Source organism: Vulpes vulpes, chromosome 1, assembly GCF_048418805.1.
Source record: "Vulpes vulpes isolate BD-2025 chromosome 1, VulVul3, whole genome shotgun sequence".
Taxonomy (NCBI): Eukaryota; Metazoa; Chordata; class Mammalia; order Carnivora; family Canidae; genus Vulpes; species Vulpes vulpes.
Window position 1 is genome coordinate 85,915,803 of NC_132780.1, and position 20,166 is coordinate 85,935,968.

General features: G+C 39.9%; 1 protein-coding gene across 9 annotated transcripts in view; it reads right to left on the reverse strand.

The window, feature by feature from the left end:
* UTRN (utrophin) overlaps positions 1 to 20,166 on the reverse strand; it is a 497,326-nt gene that overhangs the window by 434,301 nt on the left and 42,859 nt on the right. For 4 of the 9 annotated variants that reach the window (XM_072719118.1, XM_025997962.2, XM_072719099.1 and 1 more), the window contains exon 1: positions 5,437 to 5,668. The exons of 4 other annotated variants lie outside the window; for them this stretch is intronic. In XM_072719118.1, the coding sequence (XP_072575219.1) occupies positions 5,437 to 5,530 (94 nt within the window). In that variant the 5' untranslated portion in view covers positions 5,531 to 5,668. Of the gene's footprint in view, positions 1 to 5,436; positions 5,669 to 18,322; positions 18,561 to 20,166 lie in introns of those variants that run through there. One more of the 9 variants, XM_025997958.2, reaches the window with a different exon arrangement.

Here is a 20,166-nt window from a genome sequence, read left to right on the forward strand (position 1 = left end):
CTGCTTCTCCCTCTGCCTGTGTCTCTGCCTCTCTCTCTCTCTCTCTCTCTCTCTCTGTGTGTGTGTGTGTGTGTGTGTGACTATCATAAATAAAAAATAAAAATAAATAAAAAAATAAAAGTCAGAAATCCAGGGCAGCCCTGGTAGCTAAGTTTAGTGCCGCCTTTGGCCCAGGGCCTGATGCTGGAATCCTGGGATGGAGTCCCACGTCGGGCTCCCTGCATGGAGCCTGCTTCTCCCTCTACCTGTATCTCTGCCTCTCTCTCTCTCTCTCTCTCTCTCTGTCTCTCATGAATAAATCAATAAAATCTTAAAAAAAAAAAAAGTCAGAAATCCAAACAACAGAAAAAAAGGTGGGGATTGGGAGGTATTTAATGTATGAAAATGAAATCCACTGAGGAATTTGTCCAAAGAACCATTAAACACATGCAGTTCAATTTCACCAAAAAAAAAAGAAAGAAAGAAAAAGAAAAAAAAGAAATGCAAGTCTGGGTCACTTGGGTGGCTCAGGTGGTTAAGCATCTGTCTCTTGATTTCGGCTCAGGTCATGATCTCAGGGTTCCGAGATCAAGCCCCAGGTCAGGCTTCCTGCTCAGTGTGGAGATTGCTTAAGATTCCCTCCTCTCTCCCTCTGCCCCTCTGTCACTCGTGTGTGCACTCTCTCTCTCAAAAAAAGAAAAGAAAAGAAAAGAAAAGAAACCAAATTCAAAACATTTATATACTACTCTTCATCTCTTTATACCTCATGGACAGCAAATTAACAGTAAACACTTACCTGATCCCACAATAACCCAAATGAACTAAGATATATGTACACATTTCACTATTTCTAATAATTTTTTTAATGGAATGGCTATTAAAGCAGGATGGTTCTGACTTTGGTTCAAAAAGAGAAACCAAAAAAAAAAAAAAAAAACAAAAAAAAAAAAAAACAAACAAAAAGAGAAACCATTCTGTTTGTGGGAACTTAGATATAAAGCTGCACATTTGTATATTCATAGGAAAAGGTGTGGTGGACAAACAAAACTATTAACAATGGCTGTGAGGGGAAGAGAGAATGACAATTTTCTACTCTGTATAATGTTTATTCTGCAATGATTTTTTTTTAAAAAAAAAAGAGGTTGATTACTTAAGAGTTTTTTTTTTAAAGGTACTTAAACACATTATTAAAAATGTTTAGGGACGCCTGGGTGGCTCAGCTTGTTTGAGCACCTCCCTTCAGCCCAGGGTGTGATCCTAGAGTCCCAGGATCAAGTCCCACACTGGGTTCCCTGCATGAAGCCTGCTCCTCCCTCTGCCTATGTCTCTGCCTCTCTCTCTGTGTCTCTCATGAATAAATAAAATATTTTTAAAAAATAAAAAATAAAAATTATGTTTAGGATCAAAAGTTTCTTACAATAAAATACCTCTCTAACTTGACAGTCACCCTCACAGGGAGACACACTTACTTTTGCCCAGCTCACGATCCAAGTTTCAATCCTCTGGTTTAGACAGAAAGTTTGACCTGTGTTCCTTTAGTCCTAGACTAAAATTTCACTTTGACACAATGGTAAAACTAGGCTATGACTCATCTTCCTCTGCAGAACAATGAAAGTTATAGTTTAGTGGGAAAAAAAACTACTTGAGTTGCCAGTTCACTGAACTGTTCAAATCAAGGTCAAAATATTGGGGCAGGATCAAGGGAGTCACTGCACCCAGATCCTATCTAGTGTTCCTACCTGTCCTTGTTCCTACCAGTCTTTTCTCTGGCCCTCCAAACAAATCTGGAATTTGCAAATAGTTGTAATAGGAAGCATCTGGTGCCCTCTAAGGAAGAGTCAAAGAACCCAGCTGTAACATGAAACGGATCTGGGACCCAAGTCATGAGCACACCTTTCAAATATTGCCAAGGAAAAACACAACTAAAATGACGGCAGGGTGCACAGCTTCAGCTTATATGTATTTTAAGTACCATAATCAACATAGTATTTGTATTCCTATCCCTAGACTCTAGTACCAGGCAAAGCCCATTATCAACTGACTAGATTTTTATAATTTTTATAGATCCTACTCTTTTTATTTACCCTTGAATGTTACTATATCTTACAAGGTGCTTTAAAATGCCCCCTGGGGAATCTGACTGGTTGGGAGACCTACCTCAGAGTTTCAGTGGCTTACAGCTGATCATAGGGGGAACTGAGATCAAATCCAGGTCATCCCTTGAATGGCTGTCCAGTACCATGTTAATCATACATCTCATTTTCCCCCGAAATTCTTTTGTTTCAAAGAAGTCACTCTGTCTACCCTTCTCCCAATTTAATAATTTTCTCTCTAACCTCTGCAGATTATATGCCACCTGGTCTTCCTACCCACCAATGCATTTCCTTTTTAAGCATTAAGATCAGCTAAAAATTCACAAGCCCTGAGAAATTTTTCCAGACAAACCTCACTACACTCTGATGCAGTCAACTGGCAGGTCAGGAAGCCCCTAATGTTGGCAAAGATAAACACACTCCTTCCTTTCAAACTAACCCTTACACGGGTCCTTGCAGAGAACCTCCTGGTAGTGCCCCCAACTGGCCCCACCTCCCCATTCACACATACATAGACACCCCAGCCCCTGATGAAATTCTTATTCCAACATACTCAACCTGCCTTGCTTCACGAAGACACTACCAACCAGGAGGCTTGTCTCTTCTGAGATGGCCGTTCAGTATGCCCCAAGGTTAGCCTGTTCCCCTGTGATCTCTTCCCATATGACAGCTGATATTCAGAGGAGCCACTGTCTAATACAACATACTCTGCTACACCAGCACCAACCAGAAACAAAGATATCCCCTTCCTGTTGCTCAGAGGAATTTATTCATTCATTCATTCCACAAGGCGACACTGAGCCTTTTCTGCATGCCAGGCACACAGTTATTAGGAGCTGGATACAATGGTAATGAAGTTTCCTTCCTGTCCTCTTCATGGAGCTTTTGGTCTCGTAGGGAACAAGTAACATTCCCTTGTGCCTCTAGACCTTGAATCTACAGTAGAAGCACTCAGAGAGTTTTTGAAAAGCTACAAAGTCAAGGCCTCAGTCTGCTTAAATCAGAATCTCTGGCTGTAGGGTTCCAACACTGGTGATTCTAAAGTGGAGTCAAGGTTGAGGATATCTTAACCAACCCATCAAAAAAGGAAACAGCTGACACAAAATCCTGTCAGACAACAAGCAAGCAGGAAGGATGGCAAGAAAAGCTGGGCCTCCCAGCAGTGGCTTCCTGGGCAGGGCAATTTCTAGACATAAATCATCATTAGTAGATGCCTGCAAGTCCTAGAATGGTACCAAGTAATTTTTTATTTCACATTTTCAATACTTTTTTATTAACTTTGGTCTCCCCCAATGAGATTATTTTTAACATTTGATCATTTGTACACAGACATCAAGATTAAGACAAGGAAAGGAATTATTTTATGAAAGTTTAGGGTTAATATTGTAAAATAAAAAGGGTCTCTATTAAAGAAAGAGAGATGATAGATAGATATAGAAATTCAGATTTCAACTTACTCAGTTTTTCCCTATTGTATCTCAGTGGGTGACTGGGAGGCAAATACACTGGAGTTCCCCAATCCAGATGACACCACAGAGCAAAGAATTGACAATTTCAAAAACAACACTGAATAGCTAATTTTGAGCAAATATATATCTAAAATTCACTCCACTTTATACCTCGTTTTTTATTATTCCTTTCCCTTTAGATTCTACAACGGTCTTCTGCATTATCAAAAGTTAAATGCAAAGCACTTAAGGTTTCATTCTTTCTACCTAAAGTAAGGTCTGTAAATAAAAGATTCTTCCCCCCCACCCCACAAAAAAGGATTCATCTCAAAGTTTAATCTGTTATGGAGACTGCTCTGAAAGCCAAAAAAGTCCATGTACTGCAACATCCATTAAAAATGTATTTTGGGTGGGGGGGCGTCTGGGTTGCTCAGTCAGTTAACTGTCTGCCTTTGGCTCAGATCATTATCCTGGAGTCCTGGTATCAAGTCCCACATCAAGCTCTCTTTTCAGTGAGGAGCCTGCTTCTCCCTCTTCCTGTACCCACTTCTGCTCATGCTCTCTTTATCTCTTTCTCTCAAATAAATAAATAAAAATCTTTAAAAAATAAAAATTAAAGTGTATTTCCTGTATCTTTATTTCTAATAAGATCACTAGAGATCTACCCAGCAAATACACAGAAATATTCAGTTCACAAAAATCCAATGAGAAGAGAGCCTCAGTCTTTGTGGAATTTGAAATTATATACACATTGGTTTGCTACTTTTATTAAAAGAACATGCTCTGATTTTTTTTTTATTCATGAGAGACACAGAGAAAGGGGCAGAGACACAGGCAGAGGGAGAAGCAAGCTCAATGCGGGGAGCTCGATGCAGGACTCATTCCCAGGAGCCCAGGATCACACCCTGAGCCAAAGGCAGAAGCTCAACCACCCAGGTGTCCCCTGCTCCAATTATTTTAGTTTAAATGTGCTCCATAGAAAACATGCCTACCAGCATTTAACCACCTCATTCACATGGAGTTAGGAAGGGAAACAAGGTAAAGAGTAATTACAAAGGAAAGAAACACATATTGTAAAACTTCTAACCAGCCTGAAAGTTTTCCCACAATGACAACATCCAAGCATGATATGTGAGGTCAAGCAACACCCATCACTTGGGCTTTTGTTTTGTTTTGCTTACTCGGAAAGCTTATCTGACCAGTACACAAATATATACGTTAATCAAGATACGGACATCTGACCTGATGAGAAAAACTAGGTGACCCTAGTTTTTCTAGGGAAACGTGCATGAGCACATCCAACGTGAAGTTCTGCATCTATGTTTCTCCTCAATAACACTGTACTGAAACAAAAACTCCTTCACTTATAGACCCCCCCAAAGTACAAATGTCCTATTTGCCCCTTTATCAGCTCTATACGATGTATTTTAAAAAGTAAAATATCTTTTTAGTGAGTACAATAAATCAAGTACACCATGGGATGAGCTCCATCACTATTCAACAGCACAGAGAACTGTCTATGACAATAAATAGTCAAAACATAATAAGCTACTTTGAAAAATGCAGGCAGATAAACTGAAGCACATCTGTCACAAGAGATTTATGGATCTTTGAGTGTTTCTTCCAAAGAAGCCAATAACCGGCTGTCACATTCTGAAGAGAAGGATGAAGCAGACAGTGTTGGGTCTCCACTATCTGGAGTCTAGAAAGATGTGGCATCAGGAAGCACAAACCAGTATGTTTCCATCACCAGCCTGGTGATCCACCACCAGCCTGGTTTCCATCATCACCCTGCCCTCCGTGCTTCTTTTACTTAACAAATTGGGTTCACTAAGCAACTAAGAGAGCCCTGTCTTGGCTGTCACCCCCTTTCCAAAACCTCACAGGCTTGGAGTCATGCAAGTTGACAAACTTACCTGGTAAGTGCCTGCAGGCCTGGCGAGCTCCTGGCCCCAGCAAGTCAAGTCTGCACTTTTTCCAACGAAACGGGGTGGCTGCCGGGCTGCTCATCACCTACAATTGCTTCAGTGACGAGGAAAAAGATGCAGAGGAAGTGGACAACAAAAGCAGCCTGCGAACTGCACACTGGGATGTCCTGTGTTGGGGTGGCTTTTATTTTTCCCATGAGAGGATCTGACTAAAACTAACCCAGCCTCCAGACAGGAAGTTACATTTAGCAGTCAGTGAAAACTCTTCACGTCGTTTTTATTATTGTTGTTGTTGTTTTGAATGTGAGTGTATATGTGTGTGTGTGTGTTTAGTCGTCACAAATAAGGGCCTTTTAATGTTTCTAATCTATTACAAAGAGATTATAACATGTTTCCTGTTTTGACAGTGTTGGCTGGTAAGGGACACCTCCACCCACCTTCCTACCCACTATGTATATAAATAGAGGCACTTGCCCTGGCTACAGATTGGGCTGAAGAGTTTCATTACATATTAACTATACTTCAAAGAGCAAATTGGACTTGTGATTTTACTTTCATATGCATATAGACCTTGGAGAAATGAAATTCCAAAGGATTTCTTCTCAATTCCTTACACATTACTATGAGGGAAAAAATAAGCTTAACCACACAGAGTTATAAAATAAGAAGTAAAACTTTTGACTCAGATTTTCCAGCCTCTACTATTTTGTGTATGTGCTGTGCTCTCTTGCACAGTATCCACACACAATAGGCAAAGAAAATCCTTACGCAGAGAACCTCACCCTATTCTTTATCCATTCTTTTTTCTCTGCTGCTCTGAAATAGAAACTTTTTCTCCTAAGCAAAGATTTTCATATTTCATAGAATAGGGACCCCCTGTCAGGATATACACGGGCTTAAGGTAAAAGCCACTTCTTTCCCTGCTACTGGCTGAGGTATGATAAAGGGAACTTGCCTCCTCCTCATCATCTCTGTGTGTTTCCTAGACTGGAAACTGTAGGACTCTGGCAAAATACTTTCTAATACAATTGCCAAATCTGTAAAATGGGAGTAGTGGCCCCACCTCTTTCCTGGGATTGTTGTGAGGAATGAGACAGCGAAAAGTACAGTGCTGCAGATTATACCACATGGTCAAAGCCCAATTTTTTTTTATAAATATTTTATTTATTTGAGAGAGAGAGAGAGAGAATGAGTGAGGGAGAGGCACAGAGAGAAGTAGACTGTCTGCTGAGCAGGGAGCTTGATGCCGGGCTTGGTCTCAGGACCCTGGAATTGTGACCTGAGCCTGTCTCTAACCGAGACACCAGGTGCCCCAAAGCATAACTTTTAAGGCTTTTACTTTTTTATTTATTTTTTAATTTTAAGATATTATTCATTTATTCATGAGAGACATAGAGCGAGAGGCAGAGACATAGGCAGAGGGAGAAGCAGGCTCCCCGCTGAGCAGGGAGCCCAATGCAGGACTCTATCACAGGACCCAGGGATCATGACCTGAGCCGAAGGCAGACACTTAACCAACTGAGCCACCCAGGTGCCCCCAATTCTTTTCTCTGAAAGCTTTATTAAGATATAATTCACATAGTATGTAATTAACTCATTTGAAGTATAGAATTCAGAGATCATATTCACAGTTACATGCATCCATCACCACAATCAATTTCAGTACACCCTCATCACCCCATAAGGTAGCCTCTGTTTTCTTCCCTACTGGATAGCCCTAGACAACTATGAAAATCTACTTGTAGGTCTCTATAGGTTTGCCTTTCCTGCACATTTCATTTAAATAAAATTATAGAATCTGTGGTCTTTTGTGACAGGCTTCTTGGACTTAGTGTAATGTTTTCACAGTTCATCCATGTAGCAGTGTACATCAGCACTTCACTTCCTTTTATGGTTGAATAATAGTCCATTGTATAAATACCCCACATTTTATTTATTCATTCATCAGCTGATGGACATTTATGTTGTTTTTAACTATTGGCTGATGTGAATAATGCTGCTATGAGCATTCAGAAACAAGTTTTTATGTTGACATGTTTTCATTTCTCTATACGATTGCTGAGTCATAGAGTAACTCTATGGTTAACCTTTGGAAGAACCATCAGTTTTCCAAAGTGACTGTACCATCTTATATTCCCACCAGCAGTGTATAAAGGTTCCAATTTCCCCACATATTCACCAATACTTATGATTATCTGTCTTTTTAATTACAAACAAACATAGTCAGTATGGACTGACATCTCATTGTGATTTGATATACATTTCTCTGGTGGTTATCAAAGCCTAATTTTATCAGTAGCCCCAAAATGCCTCCATTCTTGTAGGCAGGGCTCAATACTCAAAATACAGAACAACTAGTAAGACATGGGGATCACTTAATCAAAATGAAAACTGGCTACAGTTCCAAAACAAGATCTTAAAGATGTCTGGCTTTAACAGTGGATATTTTCCAACAGCTATGAAAAAATTTCAACATTTTGAACTGGTGTTGCTGTACAGGTTTCATGCCAGCTAAATAACTACTGACCTTTGAATTAGATCTCCAGTAACAGACTGCTAAAGCAGTTGGCCCTTCTTTCTCTACCAAAAGGCTGCTGAAGAAAACTTTTAAGATGAAATTCTCAATGTAAATATATTTCAACCATTTACAATCATTCCTTTCCCTCTGGGTATCTGTATAGGTTTTCCTCTTAAATACAAATAGGTTCTGGGGTTCCTGGGTAGCTCAGTCAGTTAAGCACCTGACTCTTGGTTTTGGCTCAGGTCATAATCTCAGGATCATGGAAGCAAGCCCCACCCCACGTGGAGCTCCTCACTCCGCAGGAGTCTGCTTGAGATTTTCTCTCTCTTTTCTTCTGCTCTTCCCCCCTTTCCCCACTTACAAACTCTCTCTCTAAAATAAAATAAATAAATAAAATTGAAAAACAACCACATAGGCTCAACTAAAGCAGCTTTCAGACAGCCACAGATATTTATAGGAAGAAATTTTAGACCAGATGTGACTTAAAAATCAAATAAATTTTGAAGATAGTCAAGAGGAACAAGTCAGGATCTAGACACTAGCAATATTTTCCCCTTACCTCTTAAAAATGTGATATTCGTTAAAAAGATATATGGACCCCTAAGATTATCACAGCATTATTTACAATAGCCAAATGTGGAAGCAATCGAAGGATCCCTTTGATAAATGAATGGATAAAAAATCTATTATGTGTGTGTATGTATGTATGTGTGTATATGTATATTAGTCATAATGGAATGGAATATTAGTCATAAAAAAGAATGAAATCTTGCCATCCACAACAACACAGATGGAGCTAGAGGGTATTACACTAAGCAAAATAAATCAGACTGAGAAAAATACATTCCATATGATTCCATTTATATATGGAGCCTAAGAAACAAAACAAATAAACAAACAGAAACAGATTCATAAATACAGAATACAAACTTGTGATTGTCACAGGGGAGGTGGTGGGGTGATGGGCAAAACAGGTCAAGGGAACTAAGTACAAACTTCCAGTTATAAAATAACAAATAAGTCACAGGAACGAAAAGTACAGCATAGGGAATATAGTCAATAGTTGTGTAATGACTTTGTATGGTGACTGATGGTAATTATACTTAAGTATAGTGAGCACTGTGTAATACACTCAATTGTGGGATCACTACGTTTTATATACCTGAAACTAATGTAACATTGTGTAACATGTTACACGTTACTTCAAGTAAAAAAGAAATGTGATATGAGGAGGACAGTAATTATTCTCATTCAAAGGGATTATCAATCTAATTCAAAGAATTATCTAATTTTAAATTCAAAAACTGTAATCTAATTCAGAGATTATCTTTTTTAAAAAATGAGGGGATTATCTAATCTAATTCAATCTAATATACAGAAATTATAATTTTCTTTGGACTTTATGATGTTTGAACAAATTCATGTATGATGTCAACTATCTCTTTCCTAAAGCAACCTATTTTAGGATTTTCATTTTCTTGATCCCTAAGAAAAGAAAAATAGAATAAAACCTACATAAAACATGACAAAGAAAACACAAAAATGCCATACACTTTTAAAAATAATAACTTTTTCCTTATTTTCCAAGATAAGGCCTCAAGCCTTACAACATGTAATAATAATATGATTCATCCCTCTTCTAAGAAATTTTCCATGTCCCAAGGCTGCACTATGTAATCCATTGTTTTAGTTATTTCTTGGCATACAGCTAACTATGAAACTGGCCGCTGAACTTTCCTATGTCAAATAGAACTTTCCATTGTGGGAAATTTCTAAAACATTCATATTAAGTTAAGTGGAAATGTCATCATAGCTCAGGAGCAAATATGGTCTGTGTCAACCAGTACAAATTCTAACATGGATTCTATACAGGAAAAGCAAACCATTGATCAAACACAAGTACAAAGGCTTTGTCAGAGTTGCTATAAATACTTGGTGGTGAAGAAAATCAGGAGCAACCATCAGCTTATCAAAGTTTTCTGAAAGTTCTTCTAAGAAGATCTAATAGAAGGGCACATTTTTAAATTGTTCTATAATATCAGAACCCACTCTACCCACAGACCCCTTCTTCTAGAATACATGTTGACCTCATTTCTAGTTCTTGGGAAACCAATAGACCATTTATGTTGCAAGAATCCATCTAGGGTACGCGCTTTCTTCTTCAATCTGGTGTTGACAGCAATAATCAAATTTTGTACATACCACTAGCTCTATTATAGCTCAACAGAAACTGGCTGCCAGCCTAGGCCTACTGTCTCACCAAAAAGGAAAGAAAGGATTGGACTGGTGAGAGAATCACAGAAAAAAATCAGCTGAAACTACAGGAGGTGTTGTAGAAGCAAGAGAGTGAAACAGAGCCCCTGGGAGACTAAGCTCTCTCCACTGGGGAGGCACACGCCCAGCAGCTTCAACACGGTCAGGCACAGGTGAGTTGACCTGCTGAAGGCACGCATTTTCTTCATCCTTTCTGTTATCTACAAACCCTCTTGGCTTTGAACATCTCATTATAACTGTCAGACCTAACTAATGAACCTACATCTAACCCTGCAGAACAACAGACAAAAGCTAGCGACAAACCACACCTTCCAACATGAGGGAGGCCAAGTGCCAGCGAACACTGGACTTCAGGTGCTTCCTGCAAACTCTCTAGACATTAACTGGTTTCACTTTGTAATTCTTCTATGTGCACTTAGGCCAGAATCAAACATTTTTCTCAGATCACAAAATGCTAAATTAATCTTATGATAAAAACAAGGTCAGCTTTAAAAATAACTGGGGAAGGAGGAGACCTGACTGAAATTTTACTGGATTTGCTGTTTTAGACTTTGAATCTCCAAGAAAACTGTGCTGCAGCTAATAGATATTCTCTACTTAAAGCAGCATGGATGATGCCATTTCCTGGTATGACAAGCAACCATTTATCTCATATTTTAAAACTTGAAATAATTTTAGATTTACCAAAAAAGGTATGAAAACAGTATCCAGAGTTATCATATTCCCCTCACCTAGCTTCCCCAAACATTACCATATTACATAACCAGAGTACTACTGTCAAACTAGATAATTAGCACTGCTGCAATACTATGAACTACTCCACAGGTCATGTTAAAATTTTGCCACTTGTCTTTTCTAGGGATTCGTGATTCAGTCCAAGATTCTGCACATAAGCAACACTTCAAAAATCCAGGATGTGTCCTTTCCAATAAATCAGGCACTATCTAATGAACATTTCTGATCCCTCCAAAAGTTCTGTTGCTTTTCACACTAATGAGTAAGTGTCATCATTAACCATGGAGTCTTCCAGGCTAGGAATGTGCTTTTCCTTCACAATTCTCTTCATATTTAATCTGTCAGTCTTATCAACCTTACCGCATAAACAGGCCAAATAGAGCTTCACAATCCCTTGTCCAAAACCCCTGAACCAGCTGTTTTGCCAAATTAGAACCTTTCCCACTTAAGTAAAGTTAATAGAGCAAATTGGGTATATGTTACACTAAAACGAAACAAAACAAAAACAGCAAGATCCAGAGCAATTTCCCCCAATCAAATACCTTAATAGTCCTGCAACAAATACGTGTGTGTCATGAATGGTAAGTGGGATAGATAAGAAGAACTTTTAAAAGCATCCTACCAGTAAAAGACTTCACCAACAAATGAATTCAAGTCAAGATCAGGTTTACTCTCAAATGAATTACAAAGAAAGTACCTTTTGGTTTTCAGAGTTCTTTCAAACTACTGTAACTGCAGATGAGGAATGCTGGAACTACCTATGAAATTCATGGCCTTGTTCATCTCACACCTGCCTCAACCACATCCTTTTTCATTCCGTCTCCTGGCAAGGCCATCTGTAGCGTCCTTCTTCCTCTCTGCCTCCTGGCTCTCTCCACTCCAATTCACCTTTCCACAGGTTCCCCAGAGGGATCTTTCTTAAATACCTACGATTCCCTAAACTCATAATCCTCAAAGATTTCACATGCCAGAAAAAGAAGGTTTGGAGTCCAATCATCTTCATGAACTTTACACAGGTCTCCACCATTTGAGCCAAGTCCCCTGACAGTCCAGACCATCTACACAGCACTACCAAAAAGGTATAGTCTCTATCCCTCAAGATTCTTAGTAATGAATCCAATCCCGTTCATATTTTCATGAGAGTAATTATTATTTAGAATACAACTTCTCTAAGATATCAAAGACTGAGGGACACCTTCATGGCTCAGCAGTTTAGTGCCTGCCTTTGACCCAGGGCATGATCCTGGAGTCCCAAGATCGAGTCCAACATCAGGCTTCCTGCATGGAGCCTGCTTCTCCCTCTGCTTGTGTCTCTGCCTCTCTCTCTGTGTCTCTCATGAATAAATAAATAAAAATCTTTTAAAAAGAAAAATCAAAGACTGTATCAGGATACGTTTACTCATTTTTTTCCTAGCTAGGAAATTCTACCTTAGTTCTTGATCACATTAAAGATCACTAACAAAATTCCACATGTTGACACGAAAAAGATTTTTCACATGATTTTAATAACCTATCTAAAAATACTCACGACGCTACTGTTGGTATGGTTAAAACAATTACAAAGAGTAAAAGCCAGGAAAACTTTTCTAAAAACAAGCAAAACCAAAAAAGTAACATCAAGGATGGTATTTAATGGGCTCAGTGATTTCTCATGAGATTGTTTTCCCAAAGCATGAAGATATAAATAAAATCTGAAATCATGCCTTTGTTTCCATATTAGTATATTAATGGAATGGAATGACATTATAATCAACAAAATTACATTAGGGAGAGTTAAGCTAAAATCCTCACCATTGAAGAGCTTAGAATTTATCCCCAATCACATAGAGGCTGACCTCAGACACAGACTTTAAGAACATGCCAGTGAAGGAGGAAAGAAATCATATTTTAAGTATTATTAGTTTTATTCCCTAGCATGCAAATAGCCAAAGATACCTACTTGGAATAATGAATTAAAAGAAAAACTCCTAGAAGTTGTATTTCAAGATTAAATTATAAATGTCCTTGCCATTATCTCAGGAAAACTGCACAAAAGTAGTTGAGATTCAGAAGTAAGGAACAAGTACCATCAAATCCCTTAAGGAGATGGGTAGAGAGAGATGGGAGGTGCACACTTCCACTCCCTACATCCAGACAGGTGAGGAGGGCTTTGAGCAGGAACCTGGGTTCCCTCCCAGGGCAGCCTTCCTTTCACAATATGGTGTGTGCATATGTGTGTGTGTCTGTGCGCATGTATGTTTATTCATGTGTAGCAGGGTTTCTCACAAGCAATGCTACTTCCAAACAGAAATGGCCACAGCCTGGAATCAACAGAGGTGAGGTCCCCAGGAACTGACATGATCGGCGTTAGAACAGGCCAACACTACATGGCTGTTTTGAGTGACGCCAAGACTTTGTAGAAGCCAGGAGCCAGTCTGCCAGGCCAATAGAAGGAGCCCCAAAGTACCGGCTGCTTAATGCAGGGGTACATGGGACATCCACTCAAGAAACAAGCAACTCACTCTGGCAGAAGAAAGGAAGGTCACTGCTTGGGTTCTTCAGGGAGCAGGAATAGTTACTTAAGGGGACATAAAAAGAGTTGCATAAAATAACAACACAAATGCTTTAAAAGGAAAGAGGAATTTTTAAACATTACTTAAAAGGGAAGAAAATGGAAGTGATTTTTCTGAAGTTTCTGCATGTTCTGTTTTTATAAATCAGGTGAAAAAGAAATATTGCCATCCCTTTAGGACAAGAAATTAATGAACACTTACTAAAAGAAGAGAGATGAGCTGATGTGGAAGACATCATCAGAGCAGAGGTTAACAGCGGAGCAGGACAGGGAGGGGAAACAGACCGGCTCCCACATCCAACGAGCACAGTCCGGGCAACAGGCCCAGCCGATGTAGAGGGAAGTGTCCCTGTCTACGATGGGGGCAGAATGAAAATCTGTGGCTCTGGGGCAGATCCCAAAGCTGGAGACAGGAACTCCACAGGGGAGTAGACAGCTGTGGCCAGGTGAAAAAGGCTCTTTCAGGTACAAAGGTGGACTCATTTTGAAAAGTAGAGGCGATAGCACTAACAACAGTGCAGAGCAGAGGTCAAATGAGTGATTTTGCTTATAGTGCATCTGCTGGCATTGTGAGAAAAACTCTACTTTCAGAGGGTTCTAGTAACATCAAGCTTCATGAGAAGGTATGAAGAAAAGCGTGGGAAAAGCACACTTTCTTAGAAGAAAAAGCATTTAGTGGGAAAAGTGACCTAAGTCACACACCCATAGGGCACACCAGCCTGTGGATCCAGATGCAAACTCTTAACACTTGGCCCCTCAGTCACTTGCAGTGACAATCTCAAGCCCATGTCTTCTGTTTGGAGTCTGATGCCCTTATGTAAATCTGAGGATGCTGGCTACTCAGGAGGATATGGGTATTAACACATGTGAGTCATCTGTATATTCCTCCCAGAGCTGATACCACACAAAGATAGCCCTGTCTAATTATGGCCACGCCCACCCAAACTGCCACGGGTCCTCCCTCTCAACTTAGGAATGAGGTGTAATCATCTGCTTGTGACCACTTAGGGCTGAGCATGGGGAGAAGACGAAGGAAGAATCCAGGTAATAACTAGGCAGAACCAGGGCCGAGGAACTGACCAGGAGTGTATTCATCAGCTCCAGGATTTCTGAGATGATAGCATTTCCAAGGGGTAAGCAGGTAAGGGAGAGGAAAAGCAAGTACTGGCTATCAGTCAAGAATTTATGAGCCATGGGATGTAGCAACAAGGTCTCATGGGGAAATGGGGGAAGGGGGGCAAGCCAGGTTTACTGAGCGCCTACTCTGTTCCATGCATTGTGGCGAGAACCAGTTCCGAAGCCAGGCAGAGTGACGCAACACCAAGTGCCACAGAAGGGAGTGCTGGGGCACTCACGATCCCTGCGGGGATCCAGCTAAAGCACCGAGACAGGCTGGAGCCTGTAAAAAGGGAAAGGAGAGGGCAGAGGCTGAACAAACACGGTGGGAGTGATCACTTCAGAAGGCAAAAAATGTACAAGCAGCCTATTGTTAAAGTATTCTAAGAAGTCACAAAGAACAGAGAGGAAGATCGGAGGGTGGAACTTGGAAACGATTCCAGAAGGTACAAAGGAGAAAACAGTGATCTAGAAACAAAGCAAAAATAAAAAACAAAAACAAAAAACAGGCCCTCTTATCCCAGGGCAGCCCCTGGTGGTGAACAGGCCATGCCCAACCATGCAGCCTGGGATCACTTAGGTACCATTCCACACAAAGCTCAACTTTCCATAAAATGTTTCCCCTTGGGGAATGTCCATGAGTAAACCTGTCTATCTATGAAAGTATAAATAAAGCGAATATAACAGACTTGGTCTTAAATCGGAAACATTGGACTAAAATATCTTCCTGAAGGTTGCCAACTCAGTAGAGCGCTGGAGGCCCTTATGTCCCTACTGGAACAGGAATATGTAACTGCTCAGTAAAGACTCGCTGACACTGGGGACCCTAATCTTCACGGTTTCTTCACATTTATTGTTATTGATGCCTGCAAAGTTCCTACAAATTAAGCTGTGCCAGTATCTCAACTCCCATTTGAAAGATGAAATAACTGCATCTCATGACACCAAATGAAACCCAAGTTCGCTCTGGATGTTCTCAACCTCAGAATCAGACAGCTCCCAGCCCCAGAGCTTTTCTGTTTACTGATCATGAGCCTCCCAAAGCAGCTCGCTGACGTTCAAGGGCAGTAACTGAACCAGCATGGAGCCCAGGGAATCCCAGGTCAGCTTCCTAAAAGTAAGTGATACTATACAATATTTCCTCTCTTCCTCAGAGTCATAGCCAAAAATCATATGAAACCAAGAGGAAATTACGTTCCTCAACAGCAGGAAGGTTCCAAGTATCAGGTAGCAGCAATAGTTGCTGAAAGCCAGTCCTGCCCCACCCCAGTCCAAACTGGCATAAACACCAACCTCCAAATCTTGTGGCCACTCACAGGGGAGTCTTCCAGCAACAAAAGGACAAAAGGACCTAACACTGCTGCTCCAGAGGGCATCACAACCAAACCCTGAAGGAAGAAGGTGCGGACTCTTCACAAGAGCTACTAATCTGACCCCCTCCACACCGGAAAGAGTGGGGAGGAAAAGGAAATGAAAGCAAGTGACTCTAGGTTCTGGATTTCATATGCAAGAATAGCCAGCAACAGGTGCAGCGTTCTGGTGAAATTAAGCCTCTCACATGCCTTTTGCCTCTGCAGCACAAAGAGCCAAGCCCAGAAACCTAACATTAGCAGTGATGTCAGAAGTGCAAATCATCATCATTTTCTCACCAGTAGCAATTAAAAAAAAAAAAAATTACCACACAGACCACAAAATATGTCTCTCTGCTGACACGTGAGTTCTTTCACATAGCCCTCTACCTCAGTTTACTCCAAAATAATTTAAATGTTGATCATACTAAAATTTTTTTCATGCCTAGTGACTAGCATGGCATCTGGTATATAGTAGGTGGGTAATATATACTTACCAAATGAATGAATGAAACAAGCAAGCAGTTAAATAAAAAGTTGTCTCCACAAATAAAGTCTTACCTTCAGAGTAGTATGCCAATGAGTTTTTTCCCCATTTCCTCAGAGAACAGAAAGTTGGAATCGAGAGCCAAGAGCAAGAGCTATCACTAAGAACAGATCAGGACTTGTCAACCATCCATCTCCTGGCTGATACCAAGAAGGCCTGTCGGCCACCCCTTGGCATTAAACAGACCTACACACAAGCAATCTCATTTGGAGGAGACCAAATAGGGAAAACAGTCATAATTATTTGAGCAATTCGGCCTTTAGATTTTCCCTTCTTCCAACATGCCATGTCACATAGCATTTTCCACCTGCCATTACTACAAAATATACAAAATAAACTTTGTTGTGTAATCTTTCTAATAAGATAAAAGTAACCCACTGGTAATATGTTACAGAAAATGTGCTAAATGCGACATGTATGAGATAAATAGGAGTGTGGATGAGATATAGTAGAGATGAAGCACTACAGACACAGTGGTGAACAAGAAAATCTTGGTCCCTGCCCTTGCGGAGATCACAGTCGGGGGGACTTATCAACAACCAAGTCAACAAAGCAATTGGTATTGTGCCTAGAATGCTAAAACAAGCAACAGGACAAGTGGTAGGAGAAAAACAGGCTGAAAACTACTTTCAGACAGGCAGTCAGGACAGGCATCTCCAAAGAGATGCAATTAATCCAGTGCCCAATTCCAGAAAGAATAGGAGGGTCTAGTCAAAAGCTGACGAGCAAGTATTCCAGGCAGAGGAAAGAACCTATAAAGAGGCTATACCCAGAGCTGCAAACTGGCCATGGATGGGGCCATGGGCAGTGAGAGAGGAGGTGCATCATAAATATGGAAATGGCATCTTACCACATGATTCACCCAAGATGCCTTTGAAATTACACACACTTTCCCTTGGCTGGGAATCTTTCTCTTCCACACTCTCCTCTGCCACCTCACAGGTTCCTCCTCTGGAAAACATTCCCTTATCCTCCAGGGAAAAGCAAAGATGCCAGGACTTAATCCCTCCTGACTGTGGTCCCATGGCACCTAATGTGTGACATTATTATACCTCTTACCACACTGTGCTGAATCAGTGTGTTCGAGGACCCATAAAGCAGGGATCTTGCCTTATTTGCCTTTGTTTCCCAGCAGTCCATAAGGAACTTGGTCCCAACAGATAGGAAATGAAGTGAATGAATGAACAAACCAAAAGAGGAATGAACAAATAAATGAATGCAGGAGCACCACCAGCATTAATTCATTACCCAATGTTGGAAATTTGGAGCATCATCATGGATACAGTTCACAACCCTATAGTGTAGGGGGCAGCATGATTTTTATCCCCCCATGACTGTCATACAACAAACACTTTTGGGCAAATCTTGCATCACAGAATAGAGATGAAATAATTTTCACAGAGTATCATTAGACACTGGCACTAATTCAAGCACACTCATAAGCATGCTTCAAGTGCCAGGCCCTGCATGAGGCTGTGAGGTCAGCAGTGGCCCTATCCATGAAGATCTACCATGCCAGTAAGCAGAGCAAATCATACTTCTGAAACGCTGTTAATGACGGACATTGTAAGGTTCTTTACATGTAACTAACTTCTTTCATAATATTAAGAGAGAAGAAAATTTTAATTCCAAGATCACCCAGAGGAGAAAATAATTTAGAATCTGTTGCTCAGTAATATTCACACTAATTCTTGACTCACTGAGTCATGCCTGGGCTTCCTGTCTACAACGACTGGGCAGAAATTCAAGCAACCATAACATTCTAAACAAAGGTTCATTACCTGCATGTGACTCTTTGTCGTCTCCATGTATAGAATCAGATGTCACTTCCATTTCTCGTTGATTCAGCACATCCTTCAAAGGTGGTTAAGATTCATAAACCAGCCATGCATATTTTCTGAAGTCACAAAGATATATGGACCCCCTCCGCTAGAGAGTGTGCTTTGATGCAGTCAAATTGAAAAGCAGAAGCAAACAGCATGGGAACTGTGGAGAAAGGAGTCCCTCCCCAACTGCCCAGACCAGAATGGTCACATTCCTGACTCTGTGCACAGCCCAATCCCAGTCTACTCCATCTAAGCCTCTGCCAGGCTGTGGAGCCTGTGGCCTTAAAATCCACATGTGTGACAGCACTTACCTGCCTAGGAACAGCAAGGTAAGGTATGCATTTCTACAAACATCACCATTCAAAATGCTCAAAATACACAGGAGCCAAGCACTTCCTCAACTGTCCTTAGGTTTTCCATAAATTAGATCATTAGGTTGTACACCTAAAACTAGTAGGATGTTATATGTCAATTATATCTCAAAAAAAAGAGTATGTCAAGAATATCTAATAGTTGAACTGTATAGTAACTATTAAACTTGTAAATGTCCCTTGATAATTTTTATAGTTGTTTTATATTGAAACTAATGAAATAAATATTTCTATTTATTATAAAAAATAACTTTTAATAATTCTGTTTATTTTGAATTGTCTTTTATTCCTTTTCCCCATGAGTAAAAATATGTTCAACCCATTGAAGAGAGAATATGAGCATTCTTTGGTATACCAAATGTTTATATCTCATGATAATGATATAGATTAGAGTTTTTATTCTTTATTCTTATCACCGCCCCCCCTACTTTTTTTTAATCCCCACTGTCCCCTTTGGCAGCATGGTACACCAGACCAATGTTTTTAAATGCATAAAATAAAGCAGATGGCATTATAAAGGAAAACCAATTATATTGAAATTCACTTACAAAATAGTAAAAAGACCTGTGACAGAGTAATCTTTGTTTTTTATGATTACATTCAAAGTCATGATCCAACAGTTGGGTCCATACATGTTGTGCAGGGATGATGAGCCAGATGATTTTTCAGGCGTAATGTGAAGTGAAAATGGCTGTGATTTTTGTTGGTATTACAGCCAAAGTTACTACCAATCCTGTGTTTTATGATCTATGCTTGTAATAAAAGGAGATGCAAATTTTTGTTAGGAGTTAGTGAAATAGCTAATTGTTTTTCCTGTCCAAGTTCATGGACCCCTTGCATTGTAATAACCCGTGATGAAGCTGATGGTTTAAGATGTACATTTATATTCTTAGAGCTTTGGCAACAACAGCAGTATGTCATGAAGAATATTTTTATAGACAACAATTTGAAATGGAAATAAATTTCAAAAGAAAATTCTATTTCAAAAGGATCACCGCAGTAAGTTTAGTTAACAGCCATCAACACACATAGAATTTTTTTTTCTTCTGATGAGAACTTTAAGACCTACTCTCTTAGTAACATTCAAATATGCAATACGGTATTGTCAACTATAGTCACCATGCTATATATTAATCCTCAAGACTTACTTATCTTAAAATTGGAAGTTTGAACTTTTTGATTACCTCCACCCATCCCCGCCCAATCCTACTCCCTGCCTCTGGCAACCACTGATCTTTTCTCTGTATCTATGAGTTTGGGTTTGTTTGGGTTTTTTTAGATTCCACATATAAATGAGATCATACAGTATTTGGCCTTTGTCTGGTATCTTTGTCTGACTTATTCCACTTAACAAAATGCCCTCAATGTTCATACACATTGTTGCGAATTTTTGCAGGATTTCCTTCTTCTATGGCTAAATAAGATTCC